We start from the raw sequence: 22,343 nt of genomic DNA on the forward strand, positions 1-22,343 counted from the left end.
GTATCTTGTTTCTTAAAATCCTCTTCTTTCAGGGCTGTAGACTCTAGAAGTGGTGATTTTTGCATAATAGATGGTTCTATTACTTTTGATGGTTCTTTCTTAGGATCTTGTTGATGGGAAGGCAATTGATGTTGAGTTGGATCTTGCTTTTTAGAAGGAGATTGTGGTTCATATTGATCTTGTTTTTTAGATGGATGTTGATGCTGGAATGGATCTTCAATTTTGGAAGGGGAATGTGGCTGTGATAGATCTTGTTTCTTTGATGTTTCCTGTTTTTCAGAAGAAGATAATGTTAGTGTTGAGCCTTCTTTCTTAGATGTGTCCTTTTGCTGGAGAGGATCATGTTGTTTAGAAAGAGATTGTGATTTTAATGGATCTTGTTTCTTTGATGTGTCCTCTTTTTGTGAAGGAGACTGTGGCTGTGATGTAATTTGTTTCTTACAGGAATCCAGTTTATGAGAAGGAGACAATATTTGCTTTGGATCTTGTTTCTTAGATGAGTCCTGTGGATGTAAAGGATCTTTGGATGGGGATTGTGGCTGAGATATATCTTGTTTCTTAAAAGCTTCTTCTTTTAGAGCTGTAGACTCTAGAAGTGGTGATTTTTGCATAATAGATGGTTCTATTACTTTTGATGGTTCTTTCTTAGGATCTTGTTGATGGGAAGGCAATTGATGTTGAGTTGGATCTTGCTTTTTCGAAGGAGATTGTGGTACATATGGATCTTGTTTTTTAGATGGATGTTGATGCTTAAATGGATCTTCAGTTTTTGAAGGGGAATGTGGCTGTGATAGATCTTGTTTCTTTGATGTGTCCTGTTTTTCAGAAGAAGATAATGTTAGTGTTGAGCCTTCTTTCTTAGATGTGTCCTTTTGCTGGAGAGGATCATGTTGTTTAGAAAGAGATTGTGATTTTAATGGATCTTGTTTCTTTGATGTGTCCTCTTTTTGTGAAGGAGACTGTGGCTGTGATGTAACTTGTTTCTTACAGGAATCCAGTTCATGAGAAGAAGACAATATTTGCTTTGGATCTTGTTTCTTGGATGAGTCCTGTGGATGTAAAGGATCTTTGGATGGGGATTGTGGCTGAGATATATCTTGTTTCTTAAAAGCTTCTTCTTTTAGAGCTGTAGACTCTAGAAGTGGTGATTTTTGCATAATAGATGGTTCTATTACTTTTGATGGTTCTTTCTTAGGATCTTGTTGATGGGAAGGAAATTGAATTTGTGTTGGATCTTGCTTTTTGGAAGGAGATTGTGGTTGATATGGATCTTGTTTTTTAGATGGATGTTGATGCTGGAAAGGATCTTCAGTTTTGGAAGGGGAATGTGGCTGTGATTGATCTTGTTTCTTTGATTTGTCCTGTTGTTCAGAAGAAGACAATGTTAGTGATGAGTCTTCTTTCTTAGATGTGTCCTTTTGCTGGAGAGGATCGTGTTGTTTAGAGAGGGATTGTGATTTTAATGGATCTTGTTTCTTTGATGTGTCCTCTTTTTGTGAAGGAGACTGTGGCTGTGATGTAACTTGTTTCTTACAGGAATCCAGTTTATGAGAAGAAGACAATATTTGCTTTGGATCTTGTTTTTTAGATGAGTCCTGTGGATGTAAAGGATCTTTGGATGGGGATTGTGGCTGAGATGTATCTTGTTTCTTAAAATCCTCTTCTTTCAGGGCTGTAGACTCTAGAAGTGGTGATTTTTGCATAATAGATGGTTCTATTACTTTTGATGGTTCTTTCTTAGGATCTTGTTGATGGGAAGGCAATTGATGTTGAGTTGGATCTTGCTTTTTAGAAGGAGATTGTGGTACATATTGATCTTGTTTTTTAGATGGATGTTGATGCTTAAATGGATCTTCAGTTTTTGAAGGGGAATGTGGCTGTGATAGATCTTGTTTCTTTGATGTTTCCTGTTTTTCAGAAGAAGATAATGTTAGTGTTGAGCCTTCTTTCTTAGATGTGTCCTTTTGCTGGAGAGGATCATGTTGTTTAGAAAGAGATTGTGATTTTAATGGATCTTGTTTCTTTGATGTGTCCTCTTTTTGTGAAGGAGACTGTGGCTGTGATGTAACTTGTTTCTTACAAGAATCCAGTTTATGAGAAGAAGACAATATTTGCTTTGGATCTTGTTTCTTAGATGAGTCCTGTGGATGTAAAGGATCTTTGGATGGGGATTGTGGCTGAGATGTATCTTGTTTCTTAAAATCCTCTTCTTTCAGGGCTGTAGACTCTAGAAGTGGTGATTTTTGCATACTGGATGGTTCTTTTACATTTGATGGTTCTTTCTTAGGATCTTGTTGATGGGAAGGCAATTGATGTTGAGTTGGATCTTGCTTTTTTGAAGGAGATTGTGGTTGATATGGATCTTGTTTTTTAGATGGATGTTGATGCTGGAAAGGATCTTCAGTTTTGGAAGGGGAATGTGGCTGTGATAGATCTTCTTTCTTTGATGTTTCCTGTTTTTCAGAAGAAGACAATGTTAGCGTTGAGCCTTCTTTCTTTTGCTGGAGAGGATCATGTTGTTTAGAAAGCGATTGTGATTTTAATGGATCTTGTTTCTTTGATGTGTCCTCTTTATGTGAAGGAGACTGTGGCTGTGATGTAACTTGTTTCTTACAGGAATCCAGTTCATGAGAAGAAGACAATATTTGCTTTGGATCTTGTTTCTTAGATGAGTCCTGTGGATGTAAAGGATCTTTGGATGGGGATTGCGGCTGAGATATATCTTGTTTCTTAAAAGCCTCTTTTTTCAGAGCTGTAGACTCTAGAAGTGGTGATTTTTGCATAATAGATGGTTCTATTACTTTTGATGGTTCTTTCTTAGGATCTTGTTGATGGGAAGGAAATTGAATTTGTGTTGGATCTTGCTTTTTAGAAGGAGATTGTGGTTGATATGGATCTTGTTTTTTAGATGGATGTTGATGCTGGAAAGGATCTTCAGTTTTGGAAGGGGAATGTGGCTGTGATTGATCTTGTTTCTTTGATTTGTCCTGTTGTTCAGAAGAAGACAATGTTAGTGATGAGCCTTCTTTCTTAGATGTGTCCTTTTGCTGGAGAGGATCGTGTTGTTTAGAGAGGGATTGTGATTTTAATGGATCTTGTTTCTTTGATGTGTCCTCTTTTTGTGAAGGAGACTGTGGTTGTGATGTAACTTGTTTCTTACAGGAATCCAGTTTATGAGAAGAAGACAATATTTGCTTTGGATCTTGTTTCTTAGATGAGTCCTGTGGATGTAAAGGATCTTTGGATGGGGATTGTGGCTGAGATATATCTTGTTTCTTAAAAGCCTCTTCTTTCAGGGCTGTAGACTCTAGAAGTGGTGATTTTTGTAAAATAGATGGTTCTATTACTTTTGATGGTTCTTTCTTAGGATCTTGTTGATGGGAAGGCAATTGATGTTGAGTTGGATCTTGCTTTTTAGAAGGAGATTGTGGTTCATATTGATCTTGTTTTTTAGATGGATGTTGATGCCTGAAAGCATCTTCAGTTTTGGAAGGGGAATGTGGCTGTGATTGATCTTGTTTCTTTGATTTGTCCTGTTGTTCAGAAGAAGACAATGTTAGTGTTGAGCCTTCTTTCTTAGATGTGTCCTTTTGCTGGAGAAGATCATGTTGTTTAGAAAGGGATTGTGATTTTAATGGATCTTGTTTCTTTGATGTGTCCTCTTTATGTGAAGGAGACTGTAGCTGTGATGTAACTTGTTTCTTACAGGAATCCAGTTTATGAGAAGAAGACAATATTTGCTTTGGATCTTGTTTCTTAGATGAGTCCTGTGGATGTAAAGGATCTTTGGATGGGGATTGCGGCTGAGATATATCTTGTTTCTTAAAAGCCTCTTCTTTCAGAGCTGTAGACTCTAGAAGTGGTGATTTTTGCATAATAGATGGTTCTATTACTTTTGATGGTTCTTTCTTAGGATCTTGTTGATGGGAAGGAAATTGAATTTGTGTTGGATCTTGCTTTTTAGAAGGAGATTGTGGTTGATATGGATCTTGTTTTTTAGATGGATGTTGATGCTGGAAAGGATCTTCAGTTTTGGAAGGGGAATGTGGCTGTGATTGATCTTGTTTCTTTGATTTGTCCTGTTGTTCAGAAGAAGACAATGTTAGTGATGAGCCTTCTTTCTTAGATGTGTCCTTTTGCTGGAGAGGATCGTGTTGTTTAGAGAGGGATTGTGATTTTAATGGATCTTGTTTCTTTGATGTGTCCTCTTTTTGTGAAGGAGACTGTGGTTGTGATGTAACTTGTTTCTTACAGGAATCCAGTTTATGAGAAGAAGACAATATTTGCTTTGGATCTTGTTTCTTAGATGAGTCCTGTGGATGTAAAGGATCTTTGGATGGGGATTGTGGCTGAGATATATCTTGTTTCTTAAAAGCCTCTTCTTTCAGGGCTGTAGACTCTAGAAGTGGTGATTTTTGTAAAATAGATGGTTCTATTACTTTTGATGGTTCTTTCTTAGGATCTTGTTGATGGGAAGGCAATTGATGTTGAGTTGGATCTTGCTTTTTAGAAGGAGATTGTGGTTCATATTGATCTTGTTTTTTAGATGGATGTTGATGCCTGAAAGCATCTTCAGTTTTGGAAGGGGAATGTGGCTGTGATTGATCTTGTTTCTTTGATTTGTCCTGTTGTTCAGAAGAAGACAATGTTAGTGTTGAGCCTTCTTTCTTAGATGTGTCCTTTTGCTGGAGAGGATCATGTTGTTTAGAAAGGGATTGTGATTTTAATGGATCTTGTTTCTTTGATGTGTCCTCTTTATGTGAAGGAGACTGTGGCTGTGATGTAACTTGTTTCTTACAGGAATCCACTTCATGAGAAGAAGACAATATTTGCTTTGGATCTTGTTTCTTAGATGAGTCCTGTGGATGTAAAGGATCTTTGGATGGGGATTGCGGCTGAGATATATCTTGTTTCTTAAAAGCCTCTTCTTTCAGAGCTGTAGACTCTAGAAGTGGTGATTTTTGCATAATAGATGGTTCTATTACTTTTGATGGTTCTTTCTTAGGATCTTGTTGATGGGAAGGAAATTGAATTTGTGTTGGATCTTGCTTTTTAGAAGGAGATTGTGGTTGATATGGATCTTGTTTTTTAGATGGATGTTGATGCTGGAAAGGATCTTCAGTTTTGGAAGGGGAATGTGGCTGTGATTGATCTTGTTTCTTTGATTTGTCCTGTTGTTCAGAAGAAGACAATGTTAGTGATGAGCCTTCTTTCTTAGATGTGTCCTTTTGCTGGAGAGGATCGTGTTGTTTAGAGAGGGATTGTGATTTTAATGGATCTTGTTTCTTTGATGTGTCCTCTTTTTGTGAAGGAGACTGTGGTTGTGATGTAACTTGTTTCTTACAGGAATCCAGTTTATGAGAAGAAGACAATATTTGCTTTGGATCTTGTTTCTTAGATGAGTCCTGTGGATGTAAAGGATCTTTGGATGGGGATTGTGGCTGAGATATATCTTGTTTCTTAAAAGCCTCTTCTTTCAGGGCTGTAGACTCTAGAAGTGGTGATTTTTGTAAAATAGATGGTTCTATTACTTTTGATGGTTCTTTCTTAGGATCTTGTTGATGGGAAGGCAATTGATGTTGAGTTGGATCTTGCTTTTTAGAAGGAGATTGTGGTTCATATTGATCTTGTTTTTTAGATGGATGTTGATGCTGGAAAGGATCTTCAGTTTTGGAAGGGGAATGTGGCTGTGATAGATTTTGTTTCTTTGATGTTTCCTGTTTTTCAGAAGAAGATAATGTTAGTGTTGAGCCTTCTTTCTTAGATGTGTCCTTTTGCTGGAGAGGATCATGTTGTTTAGAAAGAGATTGTGATTTTAATGGATCTTGTTTCTTTGATGTGTCCTCTTTTTGTGAAGGAGACTGTGGCTGTGATGTAACTTGTTTCTTACAAGAATCCAGTTTATGAGAAGAAGACAATATTTGCTTTGGATCTTGTTTCTTAGATGAGTCCTGTGGATTTAAAGGATCTTTGGATGGGGATTGCGGCTGAGATATATCTTGTTTCTTAAAAGCCTCTTCTTTCAGAGCTGTAGACTCTAGAAGTGGTGATTTTTGCAAAATAGATGGTTCTATTACTTTTGATGGTTCTTTCTTAGGATCTTGTTGATGGGAAGGAAATTGATGTTGAGTTGGATCTTGCTTTTTTGAAGGAGATTGTGGTTGATATGGATCTTGTTTTTTAGATGGATGTTGATGCTGGAAAGTATCTTCGGTTTTGGAAGGGGAATGTGGCTGTGATAGATCTTGTTTCTTTGATGTTTCCTGTTTTTCAGAAGAAGACAATGTTAGCGTTGAGCCTTCTTTCTTAGATGTGTCCTTTTGCTGGAGAGGATCATGTTGTTTAGAAAGGGATTGTGATTTTAATGGATCTTGTTTCTTTGATGTGTCCTCTTTATGTGAAGGAGACTGTGGCTGTGATGTAACTTGTTTCTTACAGGAATCCAGTTCATGAGAAGAAGACAATATTTGCTTTGGATCTTGTTTCTTAGATGAGTCCTGTGGATGTAAAGGATCTTTGGATGGGGATTGTGGTTGAGATATATCTTGTTTCTTAAAAGCCTCTTCTTTCAGGGCTGTAGACTCTAGAAGTGGTGATTTTTGCATAATAGATGGTTCTATTACTTTTGATGGTTCTTTCTTAGGATCTTGTTGATGGGAAAGAGATTGAATTTGTGTTGGATCTTGCTTTTTAGAAGGAGATTGTGGTTGATATGGATCTTGTTTTTCAGATGGATGTTGATGCTGGAAAGGATCTTCAGTTTTGGAAGGGGAATGTGGCTGTGATTGATCTTGTTTCTTTGATTTGTCCTGTTGTTCAGAAGAAGACAATGTTAGTGATGAGCCTTCTTTCTTAGATGTGTCCTTTTGCTGGAGAGGATCGTGTTGTTTAGAGAGGGATTGTGATTTTAATGGATCTTGTTTCTTTGATGTGTCCTCTTTTTGTGAAGGAGACTGTGGCTGTGATGTAACTTGTTTCTTACAGGAATCCAGTTTATGAGAAGAAGACAATATTTGCTTTGGATCTTGTTTCTTAGATGAGTCCTGTGGATGTAAAGGATCTTTGGATGGGGATTGTGGCTGAGATATATCTTGTTTCTTAAAAGCCTCTTCTTTCAGGGCTGTAGACTCTAGAAGTGGTGATTTTTGTAAAATAGATGGTTCTATTACTTTTGATGGTTCTTTCTTAGGATCTTGTTGATGGGAAGGCAATTGATGTTGAGTTGGATCTTGCTTTTTAGAAGGAGATTGTGGTTCATATTGATCTTGTTTTTTAGATGGATGTTGATGCTTGAAAGGATCTTCAGTTTTGGAAGGGGAATGTGGCTGTGATTGATCTTGTTTCTTTGATTTGTCCTGTTGTTCAGAAGAAGACAATGTTAGTGTTGAGCCTTCTTTCTTAGATGTATCCTTTTGCTGGAGAGGATCATGTTGTTTAGAAAGGGATTGTGATTTTAATGGATCTTGTTTCTTTGATGTGTCCTCTTTTTGTGAAGGAGACTGTGGCTGTGATGTAACTTGTTTCTTACAGGAATCCAGTTTATGAGAAGAAGACAATATTTGCTTTGGATCTTGTTTCTTAGATGAGTCCTGTGGATGTAAAGGATCTTTGGATGGGGATTGTGGCTGAGATATATCTTGTTTCTTAAAAGCCTCTTCTTTCAGGGCTGTAGACTCTAGAAGTGGTGATTTTTGTAAAATAGATGGTTCTATTACTTTTGATGGTTCTTTCTTAGGATCTTGTTGATGGGAAGGCAATTGATGTTGAGTTTGATCTTGCTTTTTAGAAGGAGATTGTGGTTCATATTGATCTTGTTTTTTAGATGGATGTTGATGCTTGATAGGATCTTCAGTTTTGGAAGGGGAATGTGGCTGTGATTGATCTTGTTTCTTTGATTTGTCCTGTTGTTCAGAAGAAGACAATGTTAGTGTTGAGCCTTCTTTCTTAGATGTGTCCTTTTGCTGGAGAGGATCATGTTGTTTAGAAAGGGATTGTGATTTTAATGGATCTTGTTTCTTTGATGTGTCCTCTTTTTGTGAAGGAGACTGTGGCTGTGATGTAACTTGTTTCTTACAGGAATCCAGTTTATGAGAAGAAGACAATATTTGCTTTGGATCTTGTTTCTTAGATGAGTCCTGTGGATGTAAAGGATCTTTGGATGGGGATTGTGGCTGAGATATATCTTGTTTCTTAAAAGCTTCTTCTTTCAGGGCTGTAGACTCTAGAAGTGGTGATTTTTGTATAATGGATGGTTCTTTTACCTTTGACGGTTCTTTCTTAGGATCATGTTGATGGGAAGGAAATTGAATTTGAGTTGGATCTTGCTTTTTAGAAGGAGATTGTGGTTGATGTTGATCTTGTTTTTTAGATGGATTTTGATGCTGGAAAGGGTCTTGAGTTTTGGAGGAGTAATGTGGCTGTGATAGATCTTGTTTCTTTGATACATCTTGCTTCTTTGAGGTATCCTTTTTTTCATGAGATTGTGGCTGTGATAGAGTTTGTGACTGTGATGAGTCTGGTTTTTCAGATGACTCTTTTTTCGGGAATAGATTTTGTTTCTGTGAAAGAGATTGTGAGTGTGACTGAGAACATTCTTGCTTCTTTGATAGGTCTTGGTTTGGGGAAGGAGTTTGTGATTGAACTGAGTCTTGTTTCTGTGAAGGAGATTGAGGCTGGGATAGATCTTTTTTCTGGAAGGCTTCTGATTTCTGGGATGGAGACTGAGGCTGGAATGGACCTGGTTTCTGAGATAGGGATTTTGGCTGAGATGGATCTTGTTTCTGTGAAGAAAGTAATGGATCTTCCTTCTTAGAATGGTCTTTTTTCTGGGATGCAGTAGTAGGAGTTTGAAGTAGAGCTGATTCTTGTTTCTGGGAAGGGGATTTTGGCTGTAGAATGTCTGCTTTCATACATGGCTCTTGTTTTAGAATGGAAGTTTGTGGCTGTGGAGTTTCTTGTTTTTTGGATGAATCTCGTTGAGGTGTTTTTTCTTGTTTTGAATCTGAATCTGATGGTTGTTGATGCTTTTTCTGTTTATATGCTTGCAAGGCATCATAATACGCTACAATCACTTTGAAAAAGAGGTCAAGAAACTCTCTGAAATCAACTTCTCCGTCATCATTTTCATCCAGAACCTGCATTATTGCCTCAATTGTCTTGGGATTCTCTGAATCCTGAAACAGAATAATAGCAATATATTCAAATATCTTATAAATTACTCATAAGATAAAGATATAACAGTTAAAAAATAATTCACAGAGGATCTAGGAGTACTGTACTTTGCAAACATACATTACTATCTTTTAAAGTGCTTAATATCTTAGACGAATTACTGAGGAAAGAGTCGACTTCTCTCTATTTAAGGAAACTTATATCATGCTTTGAAAGGCTTTTGAAAAGGGAGTGTGTTACTGGCATCTACAAATGTCTGTGCCTGAGTTCAATTCACAGACTCAAAAGGTATGAGTTACATTTTATATATCCAAAGCACAGACTTACTAAGACTTTCACATGATATGCAAAGTTTCTTCAATGTACAGTAGCAGCAGGGCTGAAGCTGTGACTTCTCTCACGGATTTCAAGCTTATGCTGCTTCAACCTCTTCTCTTCTTAGTTATTGTGTGCAGCTGTTAGGCAGGTTTTGCATATATTCTGAGAATAATCTATACTTATCCCAGACAGTAGATCCCCTCTGAATATACTTTTTAGGAAGCTGAATGGGTTTAATGCTTCAAACCCAATTAAACAAGCTGTGGAAGTTACTGTATATACTAAGAGGATGAACTGAGACAGTGATTATATTGCATCCTGGAGATGAATGCATGGCTACGTGAATGGTGTTGTTGAGAGCGTATTGGCTTCTGGGACAATGGGATGATTTTACAAGGGCTGCTGAGCAGGGATGGTATGCATTTTTCAAAGAAGGGAAGAAGTGTCTTCAGTAGCAGGCTGACTAATCTACTGAAGAAGGCTTTAAACTAGAAAAGCGATGGGGCAGGATGATAAAAGCTCCTAGGTGAGTACAAGACCTCAGGTAAGTAAATCACTAAATACCTCTACCTGGATGGGAAAAGGAGCAATGTCTAGAAAGCAAAATATACCAATACTCGAAGTATGGGAAACAAGATTCTGGATCTAGAAGCTGTGATAGAAGAAGATGAGTAGGATATAGTAGAGATCATGGAGACATGGTTCATGGAGAACCATGACTGGGATATAGTTATTCCAGGCTATAATCTGTTCAGGAAAGACAGGGAAGGAAGAAAAGGAGTAGTGTTATATGTTAAAGATCATATTAAAGCCACACAATTGCAGGATCTGCAGGCAAGGAAGAGGCACTGTGGATCAATTTGGAAAGAGGGAATGGTGAATATATTTACATTGGTGTGATATACAGGTCTCCTTCACAAATGGAAGAAGTGGACAGAGATTTAATAGTAGACATTCAGAATATATCTAAAAAAAGGAAAGTCTTACCAATAGGTGATTTTAACATGCCAGATGTTGATTGGGGTATCCCTATTGCAGGGTCTTCTAGAAGTAGGGAGATCCTGGATTCTCTACAAGGAGAACTGTTCCAGCAGTTGATAATGGAACCCACAAGGGATGGAGTCATACTGGACTTAGTGCTTACAAACAGGGAAAATGTTTCTGATGTTACAGTGGGTGATCAACTGGCATCCAGTGATCACTGAATGGTATGGTTTAACATTAAGACAGATATAGAGAGGGCTCATACAAAAGTAAAGGTTCTAGACTTTCAAAAAAACTGAAATTTGTTTGGATGAGGGATTATATCAAGGAATTGTCTGGATGGGAACGTCTGGAAGGAGTAGAAATTCAGTAGGCAAAACTGAAAGGAGTTATTGTAAGGGCGACAAACCTTTTTGTGAGGCAAGTAAGTAAAAGTAAGAGGAAAAGAAGGCCACTTTGGTTCTCAAAAGTAGTAGCTGAAAAGGTAAAGAATAAGAGGTTAGCTTTCATACACTATAAAAGATCGCAGAAGGAGGAAGACAGGAAAAATATCTGGAAAAGTTAAGAGAGGCTGGTCGAGTAGTCAGGAAAGTGAAGATACAAATGGAAGAAAAAATAACTAATATGGTAAAATGAGGAGACAAGACATTTTTTAGATATCAGTGATAGGAAGAAGTGCAAAAGTGACATTGTGAAACTCAAAGATGAATGGGAGAAATATATAGAAGCTGATAAAGAAAAGGCTGAATTGCATAACAAATAGTTCTGATCTGTATTCATGGCTGAAGTGCCAGGACCAGGACTGCAGAAGACAAACACAAATAGGATGGAGGAATAGTAGACCCTGATTAATTTTTAGAGGGTTGTGTTCATGAGGACCTAGCTAAATTAAAGGTAGACAAAACGATGGGGCTAGATGGTGTACATCCGAGAGTGCTGAAGGAACTTAGAGAAGTTCTGGTGGTTCCATTGACTGACCTTTCCAGTGCTTCTCTAGAGTCAGGAGTGGTACCGGAGGACTAGTGAGGGGCTGGTGTGGTCCCTCTACACAAAAGTAGAAGTAAAGAAATAAGTAGGGAATTACAAGCTGGTAAGTCTGACTTCTGTGGTAAGCAAATTAATGAAAACACTTTAAAACAGAGAATGGTGAAGTTTCTGGAATCAAGTGGATTACAGGACCGGGGAGGCAATATGGATTTACTAGAGGTAGGTTTTGGCAGACAAATCTGATCAATTTCTCTGACTGGGTGACCAGATAATTGGATAGAGGGAGTGAGCTAGATGTGATGTACAGTACTTAGATTTTAGCAAAGCCTTTGACAGTGTTCCACACAGACATCTAAAAAAAATAATCCGAGTGCCCTCAAGATGTGCCCCAAAGTGACAGACTGGGTCAGGAACTGGTTGAGTGGAAGGCAACAGTAGGTAGTTGTCAATGGAGATCACACTGAGGAATGGGATATTACTAATGGTGTGCCTCAAGGTTCTGTTCTTGGGCCTGTTCTTTTTAACATTTTTATAAGCTATATTGCTGAAGGGTTGTCGGGTAAGAATTGCCGCTTGAAACAAGTGCAAAATGATACATGTGAGAAAAAGGATCCCAAACTATAGCTACGTGATGGAGGGTTCCACATTAGGAGTCACTGCCTAGGAAAAGATCTACCGTAAGTGACTCCTAACTCGGGTTCTGCATCCCCAATCCTATATGTCATGACTGTCTAAGTTAGATTGTATACTCTTCTGAGAAGGTACCGTCTATAAATGTACAGTACATGCCTTATTTACTTATTCAATTATATATACCGTTCTCCCAAGGGAGCTCAGAACTGTTTACATTAAATTTATTCAGGTACTCAAGCATTTTTCCCAGTGGGCTCACAATCTTTCTAATGTACCTGGGGCAATGGGGGATTAAGTGACTTGCCCAGGGTCACAAGGAGCAGTGTGGGTTTGAACCTACAACCTCAGGGTAGCTTTAACCACTGCGCCACACTCTCCCCTTATATAGCCTTTCAGCGCCATATAAGTGATAAATAATAATAATAACTTTATTCTTCTATACCGCCATAGTCGTGAGACTTCTAGGCGGTTCACACTGAAGAGAGCTGGACAATCAGCGAGTTACAATATGTTGAAGTCCGGGATACAGTACAGTGGTGCCTCACACAACGAACTTAATTGGTTCCAGGAGCAAGTTTGTTATGCGAAACGTTCGTTATGTGAAACGCGTTTTCCCATAAGAATACATGTAAAAAAAAATAATTCGTTCTGCAGCATAAAATATGCTAAGATGACATAAAAAAAGATAAATTTTTGGTTATTATTTTTATTTAGATACATCTAAAAACATAATTGTTTTTTAAAACAACACACATTTTTTAAATTTAAAGACAGACTAAGTAGAGTCTAATTTTACAGTGAGAGAGGGCAGAGTCTCAGCGGCAAAAACTGGGACTTAACTGTTCATTTTTTTTTTTTTCTACCGTGTTTCCCCGATGATAAGGCAGGGCCATCAAATAAGACAGCCCCCCCCTTTTTAGAAAAAAATGTAAAATAAGGCACCCCCCCGCAAATAAGCCACCCACCGATACCTGCGCTTACCCGAATCGGGTGGTACGGTGGGTGACTCCGTGTGGTCCCTGGCACCCCCGACACGATCAGGGCAAGAGGGAGCTCAAGCCCTCTTGCCCCCCCGACTCCCCGACACGATCGGGGCAAGAGGGAGCCCAAGCCCTCTTGCCCCCCCGACTCCCCGACACGATCGGGGCAAGAGGGAGCTCAAGCCCTCTTGCCCCCCCGACTCCCCGACACGATCGGGGCAAGAGGGAGCTCAAGCCCTCTTGCCCCCCCGACTCCCCGACACGATCGGGGCAAGAGGGAGCTCAAGCCCTCTTGCCCCCCCGACTCCCCGACACGATCGGGGCAAGAGGGAGCCCAAGCCCTCTTGCCCCCCCCGACTCCCCGACACGCTCGGGGCAAAAGGGAGCCCAAGCCCTCTTGCCCCGCCGATTCCCCAACTCCCCGACAATATCGGGCCAGGAGGGAGCCCAAGTCCTCCTGGCCACGGCGACCCCCTAACCCCACCCTGCACTACATTACGGGCAGGAGGGATCCCAGGCCCTCCTGCCCTCGACGCAAACCCCCCCTCCCCCCAACTCCCCTGGCCGACCCCCACGACACCCCCAACCCCCTTCCCCGTACCTTTCTGTAGTTGGCCGGACAGACGGGAGCCAAACCCGCCTGTCCGGCAGGCAGCCAACGACTGAATGAGGCCGGATTGGCCCATCCGTCCCAAAGCTCCGCCTACTGGTGGGGCCTAAGGCGCCTGGGCCAATCAGAATAGGCCCGGGAGCCTTAGGTCCCTCCTGGGGGCAGGGCCTGAGGCACATGGTCGGGTTGGGCCCATGTGCCTCAGGCCCCGCCCCCAGGAGGGACCTAAGGCTCCCGGGCCTATTCTGATTGGCCCAGGCGCCTTAGGCCCCACCAGTAGGCGGAGCTTTGGGACGGATGGGCCAATCCGGCCTCATTCCGTCGTTGGCTGCCTGCCGGACAGGCGGGTTTGGCTCCCGTCTGTCCGGCCAACTACAGAAAGGTACGGGGAAGGGGGTTGGGGGTGTCGTGGGGGTCGGCCAGGGGGTCGCGGGTCGGCTGGGGGGCGGTCGGAGGTTCTTGGGGGGGGCGGTCGTTGGGGGGAGGGGGGGTTTGCGTCGAGGGCAGGAGGGCCTGGGATCCCTCCTGCCCGTAATGTAGTGCAGGGTGGGGTTAGGGGGTCGCCGTGGCCAGGAGGACTTGGGCTCCCTCCTGGCCCGATCGTGTCGGGGAGTCGGGGGGGCAAGAGGGCTTGGGCTCCCTCTTGCCCCGATCGTGTCGGGGAGTCGGGGGGGGCAAGAGGGCTTGAGCTCCCTCTTGCCCCGATCGTGTCGGGGAGTCGGGGGGGCAAGAGGGCTTGAGCTCCCTCTTGCCCCGATCGTGTCGGGGAGTCGGGGGGGCAAGAGGGCTTGGGCTCCCTCTTGCCCCGATCGTGTCGGGGAGTCGGGGGGGGGGGGCAAGAGGGAGCCAGGCGGAGAGAGGGCAGTTAAGCGCAGTGCCTGCGCGGAAGGATGCAGCTCGGGCGACTTCGTTGTGTGAAACGAAGTTCGTTGTACGAATCAAGACATAAAGTTCGTTGTGCGCAGCGTTCGCTGTGCGAGGCGTCCGTTATGCGAGGCACCACTGTATATAGAAACTTACAAAAAGCATATAGAATCTTACAAAAGGTCTGAGATACAGCACATAGAATCTTACAAAGAGCATTTAGAGTCTTACAGAAAGGTAGAGAGATACAGCATATAGAATCTTACAAAAGGCAGTGAAATACAGCAAACAGAATCTTAAAAAGGCAGCAAAATATAATGTTAGATATTTCAGACTTAAAAGCAGGAGTGGACATATGTAGTGTTAAGTGTAGATACTTTTTTAGGTGATGATTTTGTTGAATAAGGCAGTTTTTATGGCTTTTCTAAAGGCATTATATGTCAGTCTTGCTCCTTTTATGTAGCTGTCCAACCAGTGTTGTTGTTTGTTTGCTTGGTACTTAAAAGTTCTATCCAGGAAGGTTTTGTATTTGCAGCCGGTAATGCTTGGGTATGCAAATAGGTTGCTGTTTCTGGTTTGTCTCGTAGGGCTGTATAGAATGAAGTGAGGTAGCAGGTATGTAGGAGCTAGTCCCCAAACCAGCTTGAAACATATGCAAGAGAACTTGAAAATTATTCGTGCCTCCATTGGTAGCCAGTGAAGCAGTTTGTAGTAGGGACTAACATGGTCGCTCTTTTTTAATCCAAATATCAAACGGACTGCTGTGTTTTGGACAATCCTAAGTTTCCTTACAGTTTTATTGTGTATACCCATATAAACAATATTGCAGTAGTCCAGTGTTGAAAGCACTAGTGATTGCACTAGTAGTCTAAATGATAGGGGGTCGAAATATTTTTTAATGGACCTTAATTTCCACAGTGTCAGGAAACATTTTTTTACTACTATGTTCATGTGTTCCACCATTGTCAAGTGTGTGTCTAGTGTGACTCCCAATATTTTTATTGTTTTAGTAATCGGGTATGAATGATCTTTTATATGTAACGTTGTATTGGTAATTTTGTCTGTTGGGCTTGCAAGGAAGACTTTTGTTTTTTCTGTGTTTAGTTTCAGCTTGAAGTTTATTGTCCAGTGTTCTATTTCGGTCATAATATGAGAAATGTATTCTGAGGTCTCGTTCGTTATGCTGTTTATTGGGATTAAATTGGAAATGTCATCTGCATATATGTAGTGGATTAGGTTTAGCTTTTTTAGGAAGTGTCCTAGGTATGATATGTAGATGTTGAATAGAGTAGGTGACAGCGGTGAACCTTGTGGTACTCCCAAGGGGTTTTTCCAGGTGTTTGAGTACGTCCCTCCACTAATCACCCGGTAAGATCTCTTTGTTAGGAAACCCTTTAGCCAGTTTCTTATTCTTCCTGTGATTCCTATTCCGTCTAGGCAGTGTAGCATTATTTCGTGATCAACCAGATCGAAAGCGCTGCTGAAGTCTAGTTGTAAAATCAGAGCACTTGTTCCTTTGCTGAATAAGCCGTATAGGTGATTAAGGATCGAGGTTAGGACTGTCTCAGTGCTAAATCCTTTTCTGAATCCCGATTGGTGTTCACTGAGGATGTTAAATTTGTCTAGATAGCCTACTAGCTCCAAATTGACCAGTACTTCGAGCAGCTTGGTGAATAAGGGGATGCTTGCTATCGGTCTGTAGTTGGTTTTATGGGCTAGTGAGTTTTTTTGGTCTTTTGGAATGGGTGTGATTAGTATGTGTCCCATTTCCTCATGGAATGTTCCTTCAGTGAGAGTGGTTGCTGTCCAGGTAAAAAGATCCTTTTTAAAATCTAGAGTAGCTGCTGTCATGGTCTTGGAAGGACATACGTCCAGTAGGCAGTTTGATTTGGTATATTTGTTGTATAGGGTTAGGAATTGGTGCCAGTTTGGAGGTTCAAAATGGTTCCAGAGCATGTCTACTCTTGTTTCTTGTTCGTGAGGTTCTGATTGGAAATCGAAGTTGATGATACATTGAAACCGTCTGCTCAGTGTGCAACAGTGGCTAAGAAAGCAAATACTGTAGAATGTTAGGAATTCTCAGGAAAAGAATGGAAAACAAAGATGAAAATGTTATAATTGCTCCATGGTGCAACCGCACCTCGAATACTGTATGCAATTCTGGTTGCTGCATCTGAAAAAAGATATAGTGGAATTAAAAAAGGTAGAGAGAAGAGCAATTAAAATGGTAAAGGGGATGGATGACTTCCCTATGAGGAAAAGCTAAAGTGGCTAGGGATCTTCAGCCTGGAGAAGACATGGTAGAGGTCTATAAAGTACTAAGTGAAGTGGAATGAGCAGATGTGAATCACTTGTTTAGTCTTTCCAAAAATACTAGGAATAGGGGGCATGTGATGAAACTTCTAAGTAGTAGATTTGAAACAAATCGGATAAAATATTTCTTCACTCAACGGTTAATTAAACTCTAGAATTCGTTATCAGAGAATGTAGTGAAAACAGTTAGCTTCGCAAGATTTAAAAAAGGTTTGGATAGCTTCCTAAAAGAAATGTCCATAAACCATTAAGATGAAACTTGGAGAAATCCACTGCTTATTCCTAGGATAAGCAGCATAAAATATTTTACTGCTTGGGATCTTGTCAGGTACTTGTGACCTGAATTTGGCCACTATTGGAAACAGGATACTGAGCTTGATGGACCTTCAGTCTGTACTAGTATGTCAACTCTTAACTTGTTCTGGCTTCAAGCCCATCAGAGTCAGCAGAGATGGAAGACTTCCTAGAAGTTCATTGGCACCACCCAACCCCTCCTAAGTGTGTCAGTGCACTGTAGTGACACTCAGCTAGGGCTCAGCCCTGCATTCTGGTGTAGTAGAGTAAGATCTAGTATCTATAGTGCAATCACAGGTACTGGCAGGGCTTCATCAAATTGGTATCACTTGCATGGTGGAGAAAGGCCAGCTAAAAACAAAAGGAATTGACCCCAAAATATCCATAAAGAAGGAAATCCAGAGAAAACCAAAAAAACTCTGGAGTGACGATGTTCCTAAATGGACTTTATTTGAAAGTGTCAAAGTTCCAAAGGTACACTGAAATCATCCACATAAAATAATTCCATCCACATAAAAATAAATCATCCACATAAGAGCCTTAAAGGACCTAGTCCGCTAGGGATACAGGACCCAACACGGTCTGCATTTCGACAAAAAGTCTTCTTCAGGGGTCCCTGGGGGTCCTATAAAGGTGAGTACGTGGGAAACAATTGTGTGGTGAGCCAGAAGTGAGACACTGCTTGCATTTGAAAACATTCTATAGGGTAATTGTAAAAGCCATATCTGCATAAGTAGGCTTATCAGATTTTTCCGTTTGGAAAATCCGGACCCCTAGACCTCCCCCCCAGGCCTGCTCAGTTCCACCCGGATATCAGTGGTATTCAGCCCTGGTACCTAGATAACTAACTGTCCATAGAAATTAGGACAGCAGCTTTATAAAAAAAGGGACATTATATGCAGAAATATTTTAAGAACATAAGAATAGCCTTATTGGGTCAGACCAATGTTCCATCAAGCCCAGTAGCCTGTTCTCACAGCCAATCCAGGTCCCTAGTACCTGGCCAAAACCCAAGAAGTAGCAACATTCCAGAACCCCAAAGAGTATCAAGATTCCGGAATACCAAAGAGTAGTAACATTCCATGCTACCCATCCAGGGCAAGCAGAAGCTTCCCCCATGTCTTAATAACTATGCTATCTGTTTTTACCACAACCTCTGGCAACGCATTCCAGAACTTAACTATTCTCTGAGTGAAAAAAAATGTCCTCCTATTGGTTTTTAAATTATTTTCTAGCAGTTTCATCGAGTGTCCCCTAGTCTTTGTAAATTTTGACGGAGTGAAATATCGATCCACTTATACCCGTTCTACTCCTCTCAGGATTTTGTAGACTTCAATCATATCTCCCCTCAGCCGTCTCTTTTCCAATAACCTTTTTAGTCTTTCCTCATACGAGGAGTTCCATTCCCTTTATCATCTTCGTCGCTTTTCTTTGAATCTTTTCTAGCGCCACTATATCTTTCTTGAGATAAGGAGACCAGAATTGAACGCAATATTCCAGATGAGGTCACACCATAGAGCAATACAGGGGCATTATAACATTCATAGTCTTGTTAACCATCCCTTTTTAAATAATTCTTAGCATGTTGTTTGCTTTTTTGGCCTCCGCTGCACATTAGGCAGAAGGTTTCATCGTATTGTCTATAATGACACTCAGATCTTTTTCTTGGGCGCTAAATCTCAAGGTGGACTCTAGCATCTGGTAACTATGATTTGGGTTATTCTTCCCAATGTGCATCACTTTGCATTTGTCCACATTAAATTTCATCTGCCACTTGGACGCCCAGTCTTCCAATTTCCTAAAGTCTGCCTGCAATTTTTCCACAATCCGCATGCGTTTTAACAAATTTGAACAGTTTAGTGTCATTAATAAAATGACCCTCTTAAAAGTATGTTTGTTCAGCTGTTCTCCTTAAACACGCGGAGAAGCATTTTTGATAGTATGTCTAAGTCTGAGTTTGGACGTTTTGGGAAAGAAGTCCAGAAATCCAGTAGAGAAAATCTCCATTCGCTAAAACAGCAAGACGTCTATATTTTCTTTTTTTAAATGACCTATGTAGACATCCCTGAAAAAGTCTTGACACCACGAATACCTTTCTCTTCCCGACTCACCGATACTACCTGATCTACTTCTTACGCCGACTTCAGAAAATCACTGAAGACCCGTCTCTTTAACAAATTCTAATTCCTAATTCTTGCCCAATCCCCCTCAGCTATCCTCATCCCAATCCCCAATTCTCTTGATTTTAGATTAACTCATCCTTCTTCCCATTTGTAAAGGTATTTCACCCAAATTGTTTTCCCCTGTATTCCAATCTCTGACTAGATGCTTCCTTTTGATTCAAACCATCTTGGTTCTCTTCCATTTGCAATTTGTATCCCAGAAAGTACTTTTTCTGTTCCCCTTACATCTCATACACTCATTGTATGTATCTCGTTGTAAACATCTCTTACTTCTTGTTGTAAACATCTCTTATTCTCATTGTATGTAACTTGTTGTAAACCGCTTTGAACTTATGGTATAGCGGTATATAAGAAATAAAATTATTATTACCAGAAATGACCAATAATCTTCTTTTATAACCCAGCTTTTATAACTCTTTTGTAATCCGCCTTGAATCGCAAGGTAATGGCGGAATAGAAATCTCTAATGTAATGTAATGTAATTTTGGTTTATCTCGAATATAAAGGCTATAAATGGTATATAAATACTAAATCCCCATGAAAAACACACAAAAGCAAGTTTTTTGGACATTCAAGCTGCCAGCATTCTTAGCAAACTGGCCACAGACGGCTGAGCACAGCAAGCAGAGCAGAGGAGCACTTTAAGAGCTACTGCAGTGAACGTCAAATAAAAAGCCCCAGGTACCCATGTCACTAATACCTGCTTATATTGTATGGTGAGCCCTCCAAAACCCATCCAAAACTTACTGTACCCACCTGTACACCACAACAATAGCCCTTATGTTTCAAGTTTCAAGTTTATTTAAGTTCTTTGATTTACTCGCATACTCCAAATCCAATGCGATTTACATAAGTTAAAAGTTGGGTTAAAATAAAAGACAAACATAACAATTAATACTAATTAAACTAAACTAAACCTTAAGTTTGTATACCGCATCATCTCCACAGAAGTGGAGCTCGGCACGGTTTACAGGAATTGATGTAGAAAGGAACTCCAAAGAAAAGTAGAAGAACTTGGTACAGAGAAGTTTAGAGAGACTTAGTATTTAGGGAAAGGAGGCCGATAACAATTAGCTTAAGTACAAGTTTAGAGAGACTTAGTATTTAGGGAAAGGAGGCCGATAACAATTAGCTTAAGTACAAGTTTAGAGAGACTTAGTATTTAGGGAAATGAGGCCGATAACAATTGGCTTAAGTACAATTCTAAAAAGAAAAAAATAATAATAATAAAAAAGGAAGGTCTAGTGACACAAAAGGTAGGGGAACAAATACCTGCTTAATTTTTACTAGATCATCTTCCTAGTCTATTGTAACTTAGAATGAATCCATTAAAAAGTGTCCTTAAATAACCACCAACTCTTTAGGAGACTTTTAAACTTGCTCAGTAATTTTTCTTCTCTTACATTGAGTGGAAGTGAGTTCCAAATTTGCGGGGCTGTGACAGAAAAGATCATATCTCTCCTAGAATATATAAGTTTTAGTGAAGGAACTACTAGTAAAGATTTATCTTCAGATCTTAAAGATTTCATGGGGGGCGTACGGTATTAGATATCTTTCTAAGAATGCTGGTGTCATCTTTATGTAGGTACAGTAGGTTTTGGAGGGCTCACCATACAATATAAAGAAGTTATAGTGACATGTGTACCTGGGACTTTTAATGTGACATTGTCCCGTAGTGTGCCCCGCTGCTCTACTTGCTGTGCACAGCTGTCTGTGTAGCTAACTGATCTGTAATACAGACTGGAATGTATTTGGGGGGGGAGGTTTCACATCTCTGGGTGATGGGAGGGGGTAAGTAAGGGATAGGATCGTGACTTAGTCCGTTCAGTGGTCATCTGGGCACCTTTTTGATCCTTATTCATTTTTAAAACAGGTCTAGCTCCAAATCTCTAAATGATGCCCTGGATGTTTTGTTAAAAGTTTAATTATCCCTGCGGAACATCCAAGACCTAAGCCTGCCCAAAATATACCTCTAACATGCCCCTTTAAGATTTAGATGCACTGAAGACAAAAAAAAAAACCCAGAAAGATGTCTGGAAAGTCAGTTTCGAAGATGCCCAGTTGGACATTTTGACTAGTAAAACGTCCAAGTGCCAGTTTATGCTGTCTTTCGGACGTCTTATCTTTTTTTTTTTTAATGAATATACATAGACCTTTAATATTAGCAATTCTACTGTGTAACTGTGGAGAAGAGGTTCAACTACTGGTGTTTATTGCTTTTAAACCCTGACTGGATTACAAAAAAGGTTTTTCCTCTCACCCCAAGACAACTGAGCAGGCCAATCCAGTCCTGAATTTGCTCATCACATGCAGGGATTTGTAGTTCTTATTGTCTTAGGGAAAATAAGGGGACAGTCAGAATTCCAAATCCCTGCATCTAATTGAATCATTCTGCCCAGTTGTCCCCCAATTACACACCTCCACTGCGGGAGCCCTTTTGCTGTTTCAGCTGTGACGTTCCGGCTTGCCAAATCAGAAGCAGGCACTCAGTGGGGAAAGGCTGCACAGACACACAGTGTAGAATCAAAATAAGGAATCTCATTTGGCCTTTCCTCTTTTTTCATTAACCCCCAGCCGTGGAATCACTGGGATTCTGTCCCAGATCAAAAAGAAAGCCTTATCACTACCGCATGAAAGACAGAACTCTCCTCAGATTCATGTTACTGTGAACTTTGATACAAGACCGTCCATCAAGGCACCATTCGTGGACATGGACTTCTTCCTAGAGCTGAGGTGTCAAAGTCCCTCCTCGAGGGCCACAATCCAGTCGGGTTTTCAGGATTTCCCCAATGAATATGCATGAGACCTATTAGCATACAATGAAAGCAGTGCATGCAAATAGATCTCATGCATATTCACTGGGGAAATCCTGAAAACCCGACTGGATTGCAGCCCTCGAAGAGGGACTTTGACACCCCTGCCCTAGAATGTGCTCCTTGGGTTAAGCAGAAAACACACAACAAAGGTGACAGCGGCATACACTTTTGACTGCAGATGCGAATGTCT

At 40.6% G+C, this 22,343-nt stretch overlaps 1 protein-coding gene across 1 annotated transcript in view; it reads right to left on the reverse strand.

Moving 5' to 3' along the window:
- Positions 1-22,343, reverse strand: part of LOC117349928 (protein piccolo-like) — a 44,737-nt gene that overhangs the window by 6,937 nt on the left and 15,457 nt on the right. The window contains exon 3 of the mRNA XM_033923665.1: positions 3,556-9,173. Within this exon, the coding sequence (XP_033779556.1) occupies positions 3,556-9,173 (5,618 nt within the window). The remainder of the gene's footprint in view (positions 1-3,555; positions 9,174-22,343) is intronic.

Source organism: Geotrypetes seraphini, chromosome 16, assembly GCF_902459505.1.
Source record: "Geotrypetes seraphini chromosome 16, aGeoSer1.1, whole genome shotgun sequence".
In the NCBI taxonomy this organism is placed as follows: domain Eukaryota; kingdom Metazoa; phylum Chordata; class Amphibia; order Gymnophiona; family Dermophiidae; genus Geotrypetes; species Geotrypetes seraphini.